Raw genomic sequence first — 20,194 nt, forward strand, 5'->3', positions numbered from 1 at the left:
GTTTAGCTCTACACAGGCTTACTAATTCTGTCTCATTATGGGTGTCTTCTATATCACCAGTTCATAAGCTCAAAGAATAGACTCAGGTCTCAGAAGAATGACTCCTTCCAGTACATGCGTACCTCTCCAGCGGTACTGATTTAACGTGCTATGTGGTCAATGACATTCACCATGACGAAGAAACCGAAAGGCTCCTGCAGGAACTATGGTGTCTCACACAGGCGGTCCTGGCTGCTCATTACCTAGGCAGTGGTCGTACAAGCCCAATCACGCTCCAAAGTCCTAATTCCCCACTTAACCGTATCATCTATTAGGGCTTCGTACAACGCCCGCGTCCGTTGAAGCCTTCCGTTGTGTACTGCTAATCTTGCTTTAGACAGCGACACATGAAGTCAGCCGTTCCCTAGCCACCCAAGGGCGACACCATCGAGCCTGAAGCATCAACATAATTTAGACGCGGCCTATGCCAAACAAACGATCATGACATCATTTCCACGACGTGCCCTACGAAGTTGAATGTTACTAAGAAAGCTCGACAACGTCCTTCTCGACAGCCAGATAGGACCCTTCCAGATCCATCAGTGAAACAAGTCCCTGTGTACAACCGTTACGCCGTTCTGGCCTAACTGGAAGGGATGCTTGCCAGAGGACAATCGCAGGCACAGCGACAAGTGATGCTGCCACCCCTACATTTAGCGCAGCCGTTAGGTCGTCCACTTCACGACCACAACGGGCGTCATAAAATATATAAGACCTGCTGTTTCCCTTGGCGAACGAAGAGTTTGAGATCGATGCTCGACTAACCACCCTTGAAAATGAAATCAAGGAACGCCATACAGTGCTGCGGCGTCGTCATGATGGAGCACGATCGTCGCTTCGTCGTCGACGTCCATTCCTGCTCCTATGCCTAACCCGGGGTCTATGTCGAAACCTCTCTCACTCCAAGAACTCTTGCGCTTCATTGCGCAGCAGCTCCAGCATCTCACCTTGCTTCTACTGGCCAACCTTAACCTGTGATGACTGCTACGTCTTCAAGTGGGCCAAAAGGCATGTTACAGTGGAACGGCGGCGGCATCGCTGGGAAGGTCGGAGAGCTGCGCCAGCATCTCAGATATGGAAAGCTGCGTGTTGGGCCTCCACTGCTTCAAGAATCTAACGTCCTGCCACCCATTTCATGATTTGTGGCATGGTCATCGCCTTTAATGTTGAACCGTAGGAGTGGTACGCCCAATGTCCCTCCAGGAAAGGTTGCAGCTTATGTAGGATCCACTCTTCAGGCCCGTGTTAATCTTTCACTGTGGTGCACTTTATGGCAAGAAATCGTGGCCGTATTGGTTCGTCGCCAATGCACGGACGTTATGATCGTTTCATAGTATGTCCGCCCCTACAGTGGTCGTGCGGCTGGGCTGTGTCTCGGCTCATTTGAACGCCTATGACAGAAGCATCCTGGTTGCCCCATTATGCTAACAAGAGATCTTAACGCGGGTCACACCAAAAGGGGTCACGCATTTCCAGTGCTCGCGGCAAGTATATGCGGACATATTTATGGGCACCGAATTCACGCTACTTAATGATGTGTCAGTGCCTGCCCGTCGGCGTAACCACACTAGTGCGCCGCCACATTTACCGGACTTTACAAGATGGCTTGGAAGGAGGACCGTGTCTTCGTCATGTAAACCCGACTGCTGTGGTGGCGAAAATCATCCTATTTACCTTGGCTTAACTTCGGGCGTTGTTCATATAGGAGGTTGTGGCCAAGTACTACACCAGGGTGGCCAAACCTGCTCTGGTGAGGGAGTGCGTTACCGGTTCTGGTCACCGGGATCAGGCCACACTCCAGGCGTCTTTATGCAATTTTATCAACACGCGGATTTTTTTTTAATCCGGTGAAAAATTGCCGGCACCGGGATTCGAACCAATGACCTCTTGCACGCGAGGCGGGCGTTCTACCTCTACGCCACCGCTGCAGGCAGAACTTTCGAAGTTAATCAGCAAGCGTAAGACAGCTGACATAAGGAAGTATAATATGGATAGAATTGAACATGCGCTCAGGAACGGAGGAAGCCTAAAAACAGCGAAGAAGAAACTAGGAACTGGCAAGAATCAGATGTATGCGTTAAGAGACAAAGCCGGCAATATCATTACTAATATGGATGAGATAGTTCAAATGGCTGAGGAGTTCTATAGGTACTTGTACAGTACCAGTGGCACCCACGACGATAATGGAAGAGAAAATAGTCTAGAGGAATTCGAAATCCCACAGGTAACGCCTGAAGAAGTAAAGAAAGCCTTGGGAGATATGCAAAGGGGGGAGGCAGCTGGGGAAGATCAGGTAACAGCAGATTTGTTGAAGGATGGTGGGCAGATTGTTCTAGACGAACTGGCCACCCTGTATACGCAATGCCTCATGACGTCAAGCGTACCGGAATCTTGGAAAAACGCTAACATAATCCTAATCCTTAAGGAAGGGGACGCCAAAGACTTGAGAAATTATAGACCGATCAGCTTACTGTCCGTTGCCTACAAACTATTTACTAGGGTAATCGCAAATAGAATCAGGAACACCTTAGACGTCTGTCAAGCAAAGCACCAGGCAGGATTCCGTAAAGGCTACTCAACAATAGATCACATTTACACTATCAATCAGGTGATAGAGAAATGTGCGGAATATAACCAACCGTCATACATAGCTCTCATTGATTACGAGAAAGCATTTGATTCTGTCGAAACCGCAGCAGTCATGGAGGCATTACGGAATCAGGGTGTAGACGAGCCGTCTGTAAAAGTACTGAAAGATATCTATAGCGGCTCCACAGCCACCGTAGTCCTCCATAAGGAAAGCAACAAAATCCCAATAAAGAAAGGCGACAGGCAGGGAGATACGATCTCTCCAATGCTTTTCACAGCGAGTTTACAGGAGGTATTCAGAGATCTGGATTGGGAAGAAATGGAGATAAAAGTTAATGGAGAATACCTTAATAACTTGCGATTCGCTGATGATATTGCCTTGCTTAGTAACTCAGGGACCAACTGCAATGCATGCTCACTGACCTGGAGAGGCAAAGCAGAAGAGTGGGTCTAAAAATTAATCTGCAGAAAACTAAAGTAATGTTTAACAGTCTCGGAAGAGAACAGCAACTTACAATAGGCAGCCAGGCACTGGAAGTCGTAAGGGAATACATCTGCTTAGGGCAGGTAGTGACTGCGCATCCGGATCATGAGACGCAAATAATCAGAAGAATAAGAATGGGCTGGGCTGCGTTTGGCAGACATTCTCAGATCATGAATAGCAGGTTGCCATTATCCCTCAAGAGAAAAGTGTATAATAGCTGTGTCTTACCAGTACTCGCCTACGGGGCGGAAACTTGGAGGCTTACGAAAAGGGTCCTACTCAAATTGAGGACGACGCAACGAGCTATGGAAAGAAGAATGATTGGTGTAACGTTAAGGGATAAGAAAACAGCTGATTGGGTAGGAACAAACGCGAGTTAATGACATCTTAGTTGAAGTCAAGAAAAAGAAATGGGCATGGGCAGGACATGTAATGAGGAGGGAAGATAACCGATGGTCATTAAGGGTTACGGACTGGATTCCAAGGGAAGGAAAGCATAGCAGGGGGCGGCAGAAGGTTGGGTGGGCGGATGAGATTAAGAAGTTTGCAGGGATGGCATGGCCACAATTAGTGCATGACCGGGGTTGTTGGAGAAATATGGGAGAGGCCTTTGCCCTGCAGGGGGCGTAACCAGGCTGATTATTATTATTATTATTATTATTATTATTATTATTATTATTATTATTATTATTATTATTATTATTATTATGAACTTCGGGCGGTACAGGCCGCCTCCACAGACTATGTCGAGCGATGGTCAAGGATCGATACAGGACGGTCTCAGCAAGCACTGTATCCAATTCCACGTAGTACCATCATATTCCCTTAGTGCGGCCTTAGCTGAAGTGACGTGTACGTCGTGCGTTCAAGAACCGCGAACCACTCAATATTTGCAACATCTGCGTCTGTGGGCGTCTGAATCTGTGACCGCCAAGCAGAACTTGCATCAGGACGTGACCCTGCATCAACTGCCCTTAGGTTAGAGGCCCAACGCCTTATTGCAGTAGCTGGGCGCCAAGATCACCGCTCAGAATGTGGTCACTGGATGAACTGGCGCTCTTCTCGGGGTCCTTCGTCGCCCAATACCTCTACTTGGTGGACATTCCGAGTAACGAAACTTGGTCAGTGCCCTCCAGAAACCACAGCCTGCGCCCTTTTAGCGTCGGGCCAGGTACCATCGGTATTCGCGGAAACTGTCGCCCACACCTCTTTTTTATGCTTTGGACACAGCACCACCTCCTTTCGTTGTTCAAAACTGCCTCCCCATGGACGCAGGCGTGTCGCCTACGGTCTCCGACCTCGACGGTATACCGGCTGTCTTCATTATGGTGAAATTTTCAGCGGCAATAGACATGTCGAAGCCGTGCAAGGCACCAGGACCGGACAGCATACCGTATGAACTTTATAAAAACACGGAAGGCGAAGTTCTGGATGTGCTATTTGGGGCCATATGATACGTTTGGGCTACAGGAGTCATTCCTGATTCTTGGTGGCATGCAGAATTTGTTCCTATTCTGAAACCCGGAAAACTCCAAGAAACAATCACTCATATGCGCCCAATAGCGCTAAACTCAACGTTAGGCAAGCTGATGCAGCGTATGCTCGCGACACTTACTACATGATGGCTTGAGCGATACTCCTCTTAACACCTTGGCCAAATAGGGCAAGGATGGCGCACAGCGAACACCGCTGCATCGGAGCACAAAAGGAATGGATGCGAATGCAGTCGTGATCACTACATTCTTTTTCACGGTGCGACGGCTGGTTTGACCCAGGGAAATCTCATATTGCAACACATGCAACGAAGAGGCGCCGCTCACATGCACAGCGAGCATCGCTGCGTTGAAGCGCCAAGGCAATGGATGCGAACGCAGTCTCCGACATTACATCCATCTCGATGGCGCGACGCATTGTGCGCCACAGGCAAAGCTCACATCGCAACACACGCAAAAAAGAGACGCCGCAAACACGCATAGCGCTCACCGCTGCGTCGAAGCACAAAAGGAATGGACGCGAATGCAGTCGCGACCACTACATTGTTCTCCATGCTGCGACGGCTGGTGTGACCCAGGGAAATCTGATATTGCAACACATGCAACGAAGAGGCGCCGCTGACCTGCGCATCGAGCACCGCTGTGTCGAAGCGCCAAGGCAATGAATGCGAACGCAGTCACCGACATTACATCCATCTCGACGGCGCGAGGCATTGTGCCATAGGGAAAGCTCACATCGCAACACAGGCAAAGAGACGCCGCAAACACGCACAGCGAGCGTACCTTTCTTCTATGGTCCTTATCAGATGCCGATCGCGAAGAATTTCCACCATTCGGGCAATGGAAAGTCGTAAAGGGTAAGACCATGTGAGTCACAAAGTCATTGGCTTTGTGAGACAAAGTCATTGGCTCCATTGGCTTCAGTTCCCTAGCCCTGTCTGCACATTTGCCCAAGCCTTCCTGCGTGCTTGCACCTTTTCCATTCGCATGGCTGGTCAAGCAGCAGGTCACTTCGTCGCACATCAGAGTGTCCAAGAAGGATTTATGCTCGCACCAGTCCTTTTCATTATTGCCCTCCTTCCACTGGCTTGGAAGCTAGGGACGAGACATAACGCACAGTACAAGAGGTATCCAGATGACATTAGTGTTTGGTCAGTTCATCTTGAAATCTGCCACCAAGAACAAGCGCTCCAAGCGACCCTAAACATGACGCCTAACAGGTGTGCTCAGATAGGGCTTGAACTTTCAAAGGACAGGACGACGTACATGTCAGTAGCAAACAAGTATGGGCCCCGTCTATTGGCACATCGGCCTCTACAGTTACTTCTGGACCAGCAGCCACTACACGAGGCTTCAACTCCCATGTTATCGGCCTTCAAACGGATTCCTCCCGATATGGGTACCATGGGTCAAGAATGCAAAGTGATGCACCGCAGAAACGATACAGTTGATACGTCTAGTTGCGAAGAAATCTGGCGGAGCGAGCACCAACATGGCCCGCCTTCTGGTACGTTCTTTACTACAACCACGACGCGTATACAGAGGCTAGCTTCATCATCTCACGAAGAAAGAATGGGCTCGCCTTGAGGCCATTAATCACGAAGCAATGCGGGCCCGGACGGTACTACCACGTCTCACTTCGTTGCCAATGCTACGGGCCAAGTCCCAACTCAACGCTATCGGCGAGCTCATGCACCAACCTCGATGCGCATGCAGCTTACATCCATCAAATTTCTTCTCGACTGATTCACTGACCCTGTGTATGGCACATAAAATAGACAATCCAGCTTCTACGAGACCCAATGTAGCTCCGTGGAACAGGGTACAACTGAGTGGCAATAAGCTTCTTCGTCATTTGTACAGCGTGGTTCAACTGCAGGTGACTGCCGATCCTGCACCACCGACCTATTTTGCCGAGCTTGCCGCCATACGAGACAGCTTGGCCACATTACTCCTTTCTGTTCAAGCTGCTCGATATGCTCAGCTCATCATTCGCGCGGACTCCACTGAAGCCATCCGCGACATACGTAGGGCAGCTGGGTCTACTCCACTCTCAGATAGCATTCACTGTCATGCTACCACTACGAATATAGTGATATGCATCTAGTGGGTGCCTCAGCAGCGCTGCTGGGTCTCCTTGAAGCAGATTTGGTGACCCACCGACAGATTACAACGTACCCACTTCTGGATTTTCCGGAACACGCTTGCAGGTGACTGATCTGGGAAAATGAAAATCTCCGGCGTACCACACGATCTATTTTACCTACGTGTGGGTCAGACCTCTCTGGTGGTTTAACCCGCCGAGACGTGGTTTTGCTAAGGAGGCTGTGAGTTGAGGTCAAGCTCACCCCATTTGTAACCGCTCTATGGCGACAACAGTAACTTGGTCTTTATGGAGCGTCATGCTTATTTCGAGACAGAAAAATCCAAGATGTGACAACTTCATCTAAGCCGTCTCCGTCACTTCCGCGCAAGAGGCCGTGGGCCTCGCCGCCCACCCGACTTTGAACGTTGGATTCATGGAGCATATATTCCTTGACTTCTAGATTTTTTGCATGAGTTGAAACTGTTTGTGTACATTTAACATGATTTGTATTATGGCTAAGGGCAAGCTTTAAAAAAAAAAAACTTTGCATGGGCACTCGTTAATTTATTTTTTGATACCTTGCCTTACCATGAAAGAATGGCACATTATCTTATGGTTGTCGAACTTAAACAATCATTTTGAAATTGAGGAATAGAAATTGTTGCATTTGATATTATATGTAAAATTTATTTTGCTATGAAAAAATGAGAAATTTCAGAAAATTACATCACAGTGCCATAAGGTCGTATAGTCAGGTCAATAACTCACTTTCATGTATTGTCATACGTCCACATACTTAAGAAATGAACTGCATCAGCTCGCAAGGAAAAACAAAAGCTACAGTTTGGTACGAATGTATGTCGTTACCAGCGATACTGTTTAAGCTCGTGTTTAGGACGGCGAACGTATGCAGGAAGACCTGGCCGATCGACGAAGTCGTCGCGCGTGCCGGCACCTCTTCACCGTAGCTTTGCCTCGCTGCGCCGTGCGGAGCCCGCACATGCACAGAAGCAGATCTAAGCCGTGACGTCACCACGGGGCTATATAAGCAGCTCCATTCTGCCGCCGCGCCGACAGTACAGCCGAGTCGGCGGCGTAGCGATAAAGGGGCGAAATAAGAGCGTCGCTTTCGGAAGCGCGGCGCGAAAGCCACCACGCAGCTACTCGAGAACAGCTGCGACGACTTCGGTCCAATCCGGAATATCGCATCGGTATAGCGGCGGTGAAACGTCAGCGAGTTGCAGAAGATCCGGAGTTATGAGCTTGCGTTACCAAGCAAAAGCGTGCGTGCAACCAGTCGCGTCGACAAAACGATACGGGTGGGCAAGTCATGGAGAACTTCACCGGCAATTTCAGAAATCCATGGGAGGTGCCGATGGATGGTTAACCCGTGAGTTTCTAAGCTGTTAGTTTGGCCACAGTTGCCCAGTTTGTGATAGGCTGGTATTGAAAATAAGGCATTGTGGATACTTTGTAGACAGAGTGTGCATTGCTCTCAGGGGGCTAACGACGACACCACGCAGAAAACTTGGCGATGTATCTGAGCATAATCATGGATATACTTAGCCAAACCAAGAATAAACTAGACGGGCCCGCCTCCTTCACTGTGTGCCCAGTCTTCGAGCCACTAGTGCGAAGCTGCCCCAAATGTTTTCCTTTTTCACCTACTGCTATGTGGAATTAAAATACATTTTTTTTTCTTTCTCGCAGGTTTCGCTTCTTGTGATGGCATCCACAGGTGCCGTGTTCTTCTTTGTCCAAACACTAGTTTCCTTCGAGAAGTGTCTCGAGTACACTCGGTTACCGCAAGAGGTAAGTGCTGTAAGGTTGTTTTAGAAAACTCAGTAGTTATTAAAGCGCTTTTGCGGTGTAAAATTTGAATTTACGGCAAACAGGAGGAATATATGTGCTGTAACAGAATGGATAACTGGGCTAGTCACTTCCTTTCAATAAATTTTTTCAGTCGTGAGTAACTGCTTCGTCCTGTCCACTCTCTTCGTTCCTCGTTTCTGTGCGCTTGTACAGTTTCAACATGCAAAGAAAATGAAATACATAAGCCTTTGTAAACAACTTGTCAACATTTTGCCCCATTCCACCAATGTTTTCTGTTGAGAGCTGACAATCGGGGACAAAACATGTGTGCAAATTTATTGCATTTCTATAAAAAAACTCAGTGCTATTCCACTCTGTGAAGAATTAAAAGCGCAGCTGTGTATGTGGACCCCTCAATGGCGAAGTGCACCTACGCCGCGAGTCGGCCCGGCATTGCAGTATCTTTGGGATCGGATCACGTATGGGGAGTTTTGTGTGCACAGAAGAGCGCGATCCTGGGTGATGTAGTCCTTAACAGCTTCCTTGTGCAACTGCTTGTCTTTCTTTTATTTAATTATTTAATGACGACGAGGAACGCGGGCGCAGTAGCGTGAGTGCGGTAATGTGGATGGCCGCGGTAACGTGGAGGACCGCAAATGAGCCAGCTGTGAAACAAGACAACGATGCTAGAGCCGATCTTGATCATAGTTTTGCATTCATACGTGAACACGGTCGTGGGTGAAGTAAGCCCTTAAGAGTTTCGTTCTAATACCAAGAATGACAAAAGCATTCCACATATGCATCGATAAATAAATTTATAGTAATGGGATATTATGTCGTTAGAACAGGTAAAAGGGGGCGATGTTTCTGTGATTTCCGAGTACTTCGTTTCTGCAACGCAAAAGTGTTCTAGGTAGCTTTTTTGGTTTAATCAATACCAAGACATATCGGACGAAATTTCTTTTTCATCCAACTAGGTTGACGATGACGAATCAGAGAGCATCACCGACAATGCTCGGACAATTGCGAAAGGATGTGACAGCTACCAGATCATTGGCATTCGTCCACTTCATGACACAACGTGGCCTTCTGAAGGAAAGCTCGAATTCGACCACTATTCTGCGTCCTACAAGCCGGGAATCCTGCCAGACGTTCTCACCAATTTGTCGTTTGTTGCGCATCCTCGAGAGAAGGTATTTGTTTTTACATCTTCACAGTCTGCTTCTTGGGTGCACAAATAACCAAAGCAAAATTTTACTTCCTTTTGAAGCGGATCATAAGTTGATTTTCAGGGTATATTGGTCATCAAAACTATAGCCATTTCGGGAAGGAAGTTAGAACGGTTGCGTTCTTGGAAACTGGGGTGGTACAGATGGGGCGAGGGGAAGAAAATTGTCAACAACGAAAACGACACGCAGTGTGTGTGTATATATATATATATATATATATATATATATATATATATATATATATATATATATATATATATATATATATATATATATATTCCTTATTCTATCTTATTCCATCATTTATGCTCCAGTTTGTCTTCACATTCTTGTCATACCGTCATGATCATGCCATCGTCGCCACAGTCATCGTCACACGATCTTCGTTGCGCCCTGGTTGTCATCCTATTGTCTTCCTATTGTGGAGACTGCATCGTTGTCATTGCGCCATGGTCGTGTATTGTTCGTCATTTCATCATAATCATCATCATCATCAGCCTGCTTTATGTCCCCTGCATGACGAAGGCAATCTCCGATTACACCTGTCCTGCGCCACTAGCGCCCGCAAATTTTCTGATTTCATCGCGCCACCTAGTGTTTTGTCGTCCTCGCTTGCGTTTTCCTTTTCTTGGTACCCATTCTGTAACCTTAATGGTCCAACGGTTATCTAACCGGTGCATTACATGACCTGCCGGGCTCCATTTTTTCCCTCTTGATACCAATTAGGATATCGTCGATACCCGTTTGCTCTCTGATCCGAACCGCTATCTTTCTGTCTCTTAACGTTATGCATAGCAATCATCGTTCCATCACTCTTTGCGCGGCCCTTAAGTTGTTCCTAAGCTTCTTTGTCAGTCTCCAAGTCTCTGCCTCATATGTCAGTGCTGGTAAAATGCACTGATTGTACACGTTCCTTTTCAATGATAATGGTGAGCTTCCAGTCAGGAGCTGACATTGTCGGCCGTATGCGATCCAACCCATTTTTATTCGTCGGTGAATTTCCTTCTCATGATCAGGGTTCCATGTGATTAATTGACCTAGGTAAGCGCGCTCTTTCACAGACTCTAGAGGCCGACTGGTGATCTCGTACTCTTGTTCTTTCCCGGCTATTTACGATTAACTTTGTCTGCTGCATATTAATCTTCAACCCCACCCTTACACTCTCTCTGTTAAGGTCGTCACTCATTTGTTGTAACTCGTCTGCATTGTTGCTGAAATAGAACAACGTCATCTTCAAACCGAAAGTTGCTGAGATATTCGCCGTCGATCTTTACTCCTAAGCCTTCTCAGCTTATTAGCTTGAATACTTCTTCTAAGCACGCCGTGAATAGCTTTGTAGAGATTGTGTCTTCCTGTCTGACCCCTTTCTTTATACGTATCTTCCTGCTTTTCTTATGCAGAATTAAGGTAGCTGTAGAACCTTTCTAGATATTTTCGAAGGTATTTACGTAAGCGTTCTCTACTCCTTGATTATATTATGCCTCTGTGACCGCTGTTATGTCTACTAAATCAATGCATTTTCGTAATATATGAAAGCCATATAGAGAGGCTTATTGTACTCTGCAGATTTCTTGATACCCTGATTGGCGATATGGATGGGATCCCTTCCTGAAGCCAGCTTGTTCCCTTGGTGGACTAGAGTCCAGTGTTGCCGTTATTTTATTGAAGATTATTTTGGTAAACATATTATATAATACTGGGAGTAAGCTAATGAGCCTACAGTTTTTCAATTTTTAATTTCTCCCTTTTTGTGGATTAGTATAATATTGCCAATCATTATGTCTCCTCCATCTTTAATTAAATTGACTGTTATTCCATCTTCTCCGGCCGCTCTTCCTCCTTTTATGTCTTGCAGAGTCCTTCTGACCTCATCTTTAGTTATAGAAGGAGTTTCTGTATGCTGTTCAATACTGTTTGTGATTGAGGTATCCTGATTCCTCTGGGTGCAGTACAGGTCAGTATAGAATTCCTCTGCTGCTTTTACCATATCTTCGAGATTGCTGGCGATATAACCCTGATTATCTTGAATTGCATACATCTTTGTTTGTCCTATTCCAAGGTTCTTTCTCACTGATTTCAGGCTGCGTCCATTTTTGCGGTTTTTTCAGTCTTTCTCACGTTATAGTTTCGAATATCACTTATTTTCGTCTTGTTAAATTTTGACAGTTCCGCAATTTCTATCGTATCTCTATCGTATCCCATGAGTGCGATACTTTCTTTGTCGTTCCTTAAGTTAGGTCCTTTGTTACTTTGGAAAGCTTGCTTAGTGGTTGTACTGGTGCCTTGCCTCCCACTTCAATCGCTTCTCTGAAGCCAGCCTAGTTATGGTTTCTATCATTACCTCAATGTCATCATCATATCTCTGTTATAAGGCTTCATATTTGTTTGCAAGTACCAGCCTGAATTTGTGTGCATTTATCCTTAGTGCCTCTAGGTTAACCTCTTTCTTCTTGACCAATTTTGCTCCTGCTCTCTTCAAATTGAGGTGAATTCTAGCCCTCACTAACCTATGATAACTGCACTTTACCCTACCTATCACTTCTACATCCTGCACTATGCTGGGATCAGCAGAAAGTATGAAGTCAATTTCATTTCTTGTTGCACCATTAGGGCTTTTCCAGGTCCACTTTCTGTTGCTATGCTTCTTGAAGAAGGCGTTCATTAATCGAAGCTTGTTCCTTTCTGCGAATTCAACCAGTATCTTTCCTCTAGCTTTCCTAGAAGGGACACCGTATTTGCCAACTGCTTGTTTCCCAGCCGGCCTTTTCTGCACTTTTGCATTAAAGTCGCCCATTACTATAGCATACGGAGCTTGCACTTTTCTCATCGCTAATTCAACATCTTCATAAAACTGATCTACTTCCTCATCGCCTTGAGTGTATGTTGGAGCGCAGCCTTCTACTCCTTTCATCTGTACCTCTTTTTAAGATTGATTACGATTACTGCTACCCTCTCATTATTACTGTAGAATTCGTCAATGTTGCCCGCTATGTCCTTGTGGATTAGGAATCCTACCCCGTATTGCTTTTTATCTACGAGAGCTCTACAGCAGAAGACATGTCCGTTATTCAGCAATGTACAAACCTCACCAGTTCTTCTAATCTCACTAATCAATCAATCAATCAATCAATCAATCTTTATTTTCATTCTGTCAATGGCACAGACAGAAGGCCGATGATATCTGAATGTCTGACAATTTCTCAAAGAGTCCTGCTAAGCTAGCCCAGAGATTCTTAGCACCCTCTGCTGCGTTAGAGGTCTGACTGCCGCCTTGGTGAGTTGCTCCGCAGCTGCTGAGGACTGAGGGCCATTGGGTAATTTAGGGAGCCATTTACCTTTCCATGTTGTTCTTTCTCTCATCGTGCTAACTTTGTCACGCGACTTTCGTCGGGCTATCATCGCCACTCATCGTCGGGAAGCAGTCATCGTCATGTCATTCTCGGTATGCTGTCATCCTCACTCTGTCGCCTCAATAACGTCATCACCTCAGAAACATCATCCTATTGTCGTCATGGAGTTATCGTCATACCACTTTCGTCGTTCCTTTTGATGTCACTAGTTCTTTGAGATTTTACCCGCTGTGGTGGCGTAGGGCATCGGAGTTGCGCAGCTAAGCACGAAGTCGCGAGATTGAATCCAAGCGAGGGCGGCCTCATTTCGATGAGGGCGAAATGCTAACGCGTGCGTGTACCACGGATTGGGTGTACGTCAGAGAAGCTCAGGCGGTGAAAATAAAGCAGAGGCCCCATTTACGGCATGCCTCATACCCGTAATGTGGTTTTGGGGGATCGTAAAACGCCAGAAACCATTCGCCGTTCTATCGTCATAATTCTTTCGACATTAATTCGCGAATATGCCACCGTTGTCGTTACATCTTCCTGATTGCGTCGTCGCCGGACAGCCGTCGTCATGCATTGGTTGCCATATCGTCGTCGTGATGCAGTCGTGGTGGTTGAATCGTTGTGATTCCGTCTTCTTCATCTACGTGACATCTACGTGACGTCACGTAGATGAAGTGACGTCTACGGACGTACCGTCACGTAGACGCCACTTCAATAGAAGGGAATCACGTAACGTACCGTCTATGTGACGCCTTCGTTGTCATGCAGTCTTCGTCAGATAGTGGTTAACATGCCATTGTTATCACACATTCGTCAAATTCCCATTGTCTCCAAGCAGACGCCATTATAGCAGCGTCATCATTTCGGAATCGCCACTTCCTTGACGTCGTGCCGCCACTTCCTATGTGACTTTTTCGTTCCATTGATGTCGTTCTTTCGTCATTATTCCGTCTTCATCACTGGGTCGTCGTGATGCCGTCATACTCATGGTTGCCCATAGAAAAGTAAGAGTCACAGCAAAGTTGGCCTATACTAGAGGAAATGCATGTCTCATATAGTCAAAGAAAGGAAATTTGAGAATGATAACCGCAGATTCTCAGCAACCAACATGCTTTCGCCAATATAGTGTCTCATTACATTTATGCTACGATAATCGCATTAGCGTCGATAGTCATCGTGAGATAGGTTCTGCCCAAATTTTCGTAATTTATTGTGTGTCCCCTGTTCTTGCACATTTCCTTCGTGATGACTCGGATGAATATATTTCGCTTCAGTTCATTGGCTCAATCGCAGTTCACAGTGACGCGGGAAACGTGACAGACAAAGCCCTGCTGGAGGCCCAAGTATGCACGTGAAAAACATGCTAAAGGAAACTGAATGCGCAGGCCATCTGGACATGGTTGATGTGTTTTATTGCACCTAGCTAAAACTTTAAATTTGAGCAATCTTTTGTCGTGATCCCACATCTTAATAAAACATTGTCAAGTAGAAATGCCTTGGGTAAGGTTATTGTCTTCTAGCCCTCAGCATGTCTTGGTTTTTTAATTGTTTCCTTTCTTATATCAGTTTCTCTTATTTTCGGCAATACAGGTTATAATATAGTCTCACATGAACACAATAAACCACGACGGCTTGAAGTGATCATTATATAGGCGTTGAACGCCTATGTCGAGCCTTTATTTTTCTTGTACCTTAGGCAGCGCGCTCTGCGAACATATTCCAACTGCCTCGGTAAGGTACCAGGTCACAAAGCAATGATCACTTTGAATATACGGCACATGCTATTGTACATACAGCAAATCGGACTTGAGCAGAGCACTTTATTCGCATGAATTCAATTTTTGTGCTCACCAAATCAGCTAAAAAATTCGATGCAATCATTTAATACAGACAATAAAATATTTCTTAATAGTGTAGCTTTCTGTAGATCTAAAGGTGCAATCACATCATGTAAAATACGCCAAAAAACTTGGATGCTGACAAACTTCGCTCGGCGCGTGCGTTATCTGCGCTTTATATTTTCAAATGGCTGTGTTGAACTTTGAAAGGCAGACTCGTGACGATCAACTGAACAAAATACAGTACTTTACAGCAGTTTGATGTTGGGCCCCGTTGTTTAACATCAACTTTAGGATAGCGGGTTCGTTAAAGAGACATAGTTGAGCCAACTCGTTGCGTGAACGGCTACGTCAGCTGCACGTGATCGCCTTATAACCTTTCACGACATACGTAGCCACTACCGCGTAGGGCGTTTAACATTCCCGCATCTAATAAACAAATATCCGCGCATGTTCGAGGTGTTGTGGCAACAGCTACAGACTCGCACCTTTCCCTCTCATTACATCCTTTCCCTCATCCACCCCTCTATCTACCTCGCCTCTAGCTGTAAATTTTGCGACACAACCGAAGCCAATCCTCATCGTCCCTCCGTAAATTAATAGGATGCGAGAAGCAGTGGGAGGCGGCTTTGCGCAGCTCCAGGCCCGATATCTGGGAGGCCATCCTTGGTTGAGCTAAAAGGGTTGCAAGGGTACACTGGGTAGCGCCCTCACCCCTCTAACCTCTGTCCCTTTCCCTCAAAAAGAAAAAAAATGTTCAGCGCCACCACCACCATATAACGGCCGACAATATGGGCTTCCTTTCTGTGTGCTATAACCCACGATGCTATTTCGGTATATTCAAGTGCTTTCTTCAGGAAAATTGGGCCTATTAGAAGTGCATACATCTGGACAGGTGTATTAATACCAGAATGCTTACGAGTCGCATAATAAGTGACTTGCCTTATAACTGACGTCACCCTCAATACAATTATTGATGAACAAGTCATTAAACCAATAATGTTTGAACATGTAAGGGCTGCGCACAGCCTAATAAAAGTACCATGCGTTTCTACGAATATGGGTAATAATAGTGAAAAAAACCGAATCAGTTGCATGAAACGTGTCTAGTTTCTTTCCCCAAACATAGTAGCTGTCATCCCAAAATAGATAACCAAAGCCAAAGGCAAAACGGAACATTTCACACCCTCAACAGGCGAAGGAAGAGCATTGGCTTTTGGTGATTATGTTCTTGCTGAACAACAATCTCCAATAATATTGCGGACAAATAAGTCAAGCTCATGGACCTCGAAAGCCATGACAATACGTGGCAAGGCTCGAAACACCTCCAATAATTCACTTTTATACCTTTTCAATGGTCCAATTACAATTTAGTTTCCCAGAGGGCGTATCTGTCAAGACGTCATGACGCAGAAGGTGGCCACTGGGGAGCAAAGCGTCAGGACTATGTGGCACAAACTCCACCTTTCTTCGTTACGGGCTATGCTGCTAAGCTTCGATAAAACAGGTAGCAGCATAGCTGATGGCCTAGAAAGCCGGGTCAAGTGAAAGTGCATTGCGATACGCTTCTCTTGAATGACGTCAGGACATATACACGGAAACAAAAGCGAAAGTGGTTCTGGGGCTTGCTGCTGTTTTTACGAGGCTGGACTTCATATTACCTCCACATAGCACAAAAAGAAAAAGATGTGAAAGATGTCCAGGAATTTCCAGTGAGGAACAGCATGCATGCTTTGGCGTTATGTAAAGTTGGGGAGAGGAAAGTAACGAGCCCTGTGTATGAGACATTGGAGTGCACAGAACACTGCGATGCAACCAAGATAGTAATGCACACCCCACTTGGGAGCACGATGGAAGCAAAAGAACGTTTAATCAGTACTGTAGTGTCTTAATTCTTGTGCGCAAGGCGCGGGAGCATGATCAGCTCGACGAAAGCTCAGCACATGTTGGCTTAATGTTATGCTCAGCCATTTGCTTGATACGGGTCATTCATAGCGGCCAGATGGCACCAAGCTTGCATATGACTTCTCAAACAAATGACGATAACTGGTTTCCGAGAAGATCATCTTCATAGACGTCAAACCAACATATTTTCTTATGATGTTAGCTGTACGTCCTTGTGTTATTCAATATGCCTCTTATATGTGCTGAACAGCGCGTAAGAGTTTTTTTTATCTGTCTTCATTTTAGGTTGGCGTTGTCGGCCGCACCGGCGCAGGCAAATCGTCACTGCTCATGGCGGTTCTCAGAGTCTTGAAAGCGTCTGCTGGATGCATCCGCATCGACAATGTCGACATAACAACGGTGTCGCTCCGTCGGCTACGGTCGGTTGTCACCATCATCCCGCAGGTGAGAAGGAAATTTACTTATTATCGCTAACTCTAGATGACAAACAGAAACTATGAAAGGGGCGGGAAATATCTACCTTAGAAGAAGAAAGTCATTGGAAAAAACATAATCTGAAGTCTTCGCCAACTTTCGACTTTATGCTTAGTCGTCAAGTTAGTAATACGAAAAATGTTCTCGTTCTTTTTTTCACCTTTTTGCTTCAAATAGTAAGAAACCCTGTTTGAAAACATCTGAAGCTAAATATTGCTTCACTAAATAGTGGTGCTGTGGCTGCTGGGCCACCTCGATAGGAATGCGTTTAGAAGTGCTCTGACATACTGTACAGAATGCATTCGATAAACATCAAACAGGTTCAGGATTCGCCTCTACCGCAAGTTTCCTGCCCAACGGTAATTCATCATGAGTACCCCTTCTTTAAACATGCGGGCTTTCGACATCATCATACATTCAATTAAGGGTAGTTGAATCTGTAGAGGGACAACAAGGAGTCATCCAAAAGAAAGTTACAGAAACAGACACAGTGAATTGTACATTTGACACACAGAATAGGACTGTCACGAGTAGGTTAACGCCTGGTACGCTTGCTTGAGCGAGCGGAAGGAACACACGAACGCAAGATGCAGCACACACGTAACATTCATTCAATAGGCTATTTTAGCAACAGGAACACACGGTAAGATTCAACACATTGCACACGGCATGCGTCCTCCCTTACTAAGCTTTCCGCTCACACTACCGCGTTTACAAACGTCTGTGCGGCGATTGTCTATTCGCTGTAGTAGGAGCGCTTACAGTACCGGTACTGTTCGACGCGAGTATCGGCGTCCCCCGGTCTGTGGTCTGTCGATGCGATCTGGTCGTCGTCAGTCGTTGTTAGTGCCCGGCGTCACCGATGCCCCGGCCGACGTGACGACGGCACGGTCGCTGAGGGGCTGTCGCGCTCCGGCAGAGCGGGGCTCGTGCCGGCTGGCGCTCCCGGTGCGCGTCGGCCCAGCTTCGTCCTCCGGACGGGATGGTGACTGGCTGTAGCCAGCCTCCGCGCGTCTACGTTCAGCGGCAGCAACGCTGACGTGTCCTAGCCGGTAGGTCCGGGCCAGCGGTGGTTCCGGGGACGTCGGACATCTGCTCGCCGAGCCTGGTACTCGGGCGGGACGTCGATGTGTCGCCTAAGGTCTGGGGCAGGACCCAGAGAGGCGATCTCCGGCCGTCTTCTCTTGGAACGCTGCGCCCGGTCACCACGTCCTTCTCTGCGCGTGCCCCTTCTCCAAGATGGTTGGCTCCACGCGCTCGCTGCACTCCTTCTTCCTCGTCCTCTTTCTTCGTTTACGCTTGTCACTCCTGAGAAGGACAAAGACAATGGAGAGTTACACAAATGGGAAGAAAGAAATTAGAATGGAAAATCTGTACGATAACACAATGGCTCGAGCTGATTGCATAAGGACAACAATATTCAGGAGTATATATTCGCAATAAGGTGAGGCTTGTCTGTGCTGAGACGGAAATCTGGAGACCACTCAGCTTATTTTAATAAATAGTGAAGACGCAGCAAAGCCCGAAGTAACCTACGCCTTCTAAAAACGCTTACCTTTAAAGCTAACGGAAGCATCAACTGGTCAGTAGCACGGACAAGCCGGACACATTTAGGGTATTAAGGAAAAAAAAAGAAGGGAAGGTATTGATAAGACCGGATCCGTTACAGGATTCGTCAAAGGTACAAGTTAGGCGAGTTAGAGAAGTTTTGAGCAAAAAAGAATGATGAAGGAAATGTATACAAAAGTGCTAGAGTTTACCTTATGAAGAGGCTAGGCAACTATTGGCCATGGCTCTGTGTCAAATAGGGGGCCAATACGTCTTAATCGTCAGAATCATCACGTTATTTGCTCTTATTTTGGGTTGAGCAGAATATTAAGTTGCATTTCGACAAGTATTTAGTGAAGTATTTAATGGTCGCAATGCGCTGTCTTTAAAAGTCATGATGCTTGCATACGCATAATATTTTTTCCGAAATATCAGCCTCCGAAAGCGAGTATGTGGTATGGGAGGAGGGGGGCAGGGCACTGCACACGTCGGTATTTTACCAATCATTTGATTGTGACGCTTCAATAAATATACGCCTATATCCTACTACTGCAAAAAACGCAGGATCAGAGTGGCCTGTCAATAATGAATGTGTACATGTTGTCTTAAGTAAAGAAGATGTCTCCGATACCGCTAATCATACGCCACAGATCTTTCACAATCTCCCCAGTAAGATGACCTTACGAAAGGACGACATAATTATTGTTTGTGATGTCGTGAATCTAACTAGCCGTGGACATGACACCCATTGCACGCTCTCAAAAACTTGCTTTTTGTTTGAGAACCTTCTACGCACAAACACCCACATAGAATATGATTTGGGACATGTGCGCAACCATTAACAAACTGCAAATAGCATCCACCAAACTGAAACATTTTACAACATCCTCCTTATCATAAAGTCTCTACGCATACGCGAAGAAATGCCGCTAAAGTAAAGGTTAATTTGTGGTACACTTCTATAAATATCTGCGTTTTCACGAACGCAGCAGACGCTGCGCCAATTGGTAGCTGACGATTGAAAATTCTGACTTACTTCTATGTAATAGGACCCTTACTTGACAAAAGGCCCACTCCGGGATGTTTTGGACCCGACCGGCAGCCACTCCGACAGCGACGTGTGGTGTGCGCTAGGACAAGCCCACCTGACCGAATTCGTCTCACGCCATTCCATGAACTTACGAATGGATGTGGGAGATGGTGGCAGCAATCTCAGGTAAGGCACTGAAGCTCTCCTCCATAAAAGCTTTACAGATTACAGCCATTTGTGGGAATCCCGGCTTAGCGAAACTTCCGTGTACGCTTACGCAATTGTTCAAGCTTGTATAGATTTTAACAATGACATCTTACCATATG

The 20,194-nt window shown here is 46.2% G+C and overlaps 1 protein-coding gene across 1 annotated transcript in view; it reads left to right on the forward strand.

The window, feature by feature from the left end:
• The window catches only part of LOC135903480 (ATP-binding cassette sub-family C member 3-like), a 108,332-nt gene that overhangs the window by 67,603 nt on the left and 20,535 nt on the right, over nt 1-20,194 (forward strand). Inside the window, exons 15-18 of the mRNA XM_070522069.1 lie at nt 8,402-8,503; nt 9,481-9,696; nt 17,102-17,260; nt 19,888-20,054. Of these exons, the coding sequence (XP_070378170.1) occupies nt 8,402-8,503; nt 9,481-9,696; nt 17,102-17,260; nt 19,888-20,054 (644 nt within the window). The remainder of the gene's footprint in view (nt 1-8,401; nt 8,504-9,480; nt 9,697-17,101; nt 17,261-19,887; nt 20,055-20,194) is intronic.

Source organism: Dermacentor albipictus, chromosome 7 (assembly GCF_038994185.2).
Source record: "Dermacentor albipictus isolate Rhodes 1998 colony chromosome 7, USDA_Dalb.pri_finalv2, whole genome shotgun sequence".
Taxonomy (NCBI): domain Eukaryota; kingdom Metazoa; phylum Arthropoda; class Arachnida; order Ixodida; family Ixodidae; genus Dermacentor; species Dermacentor albipictus.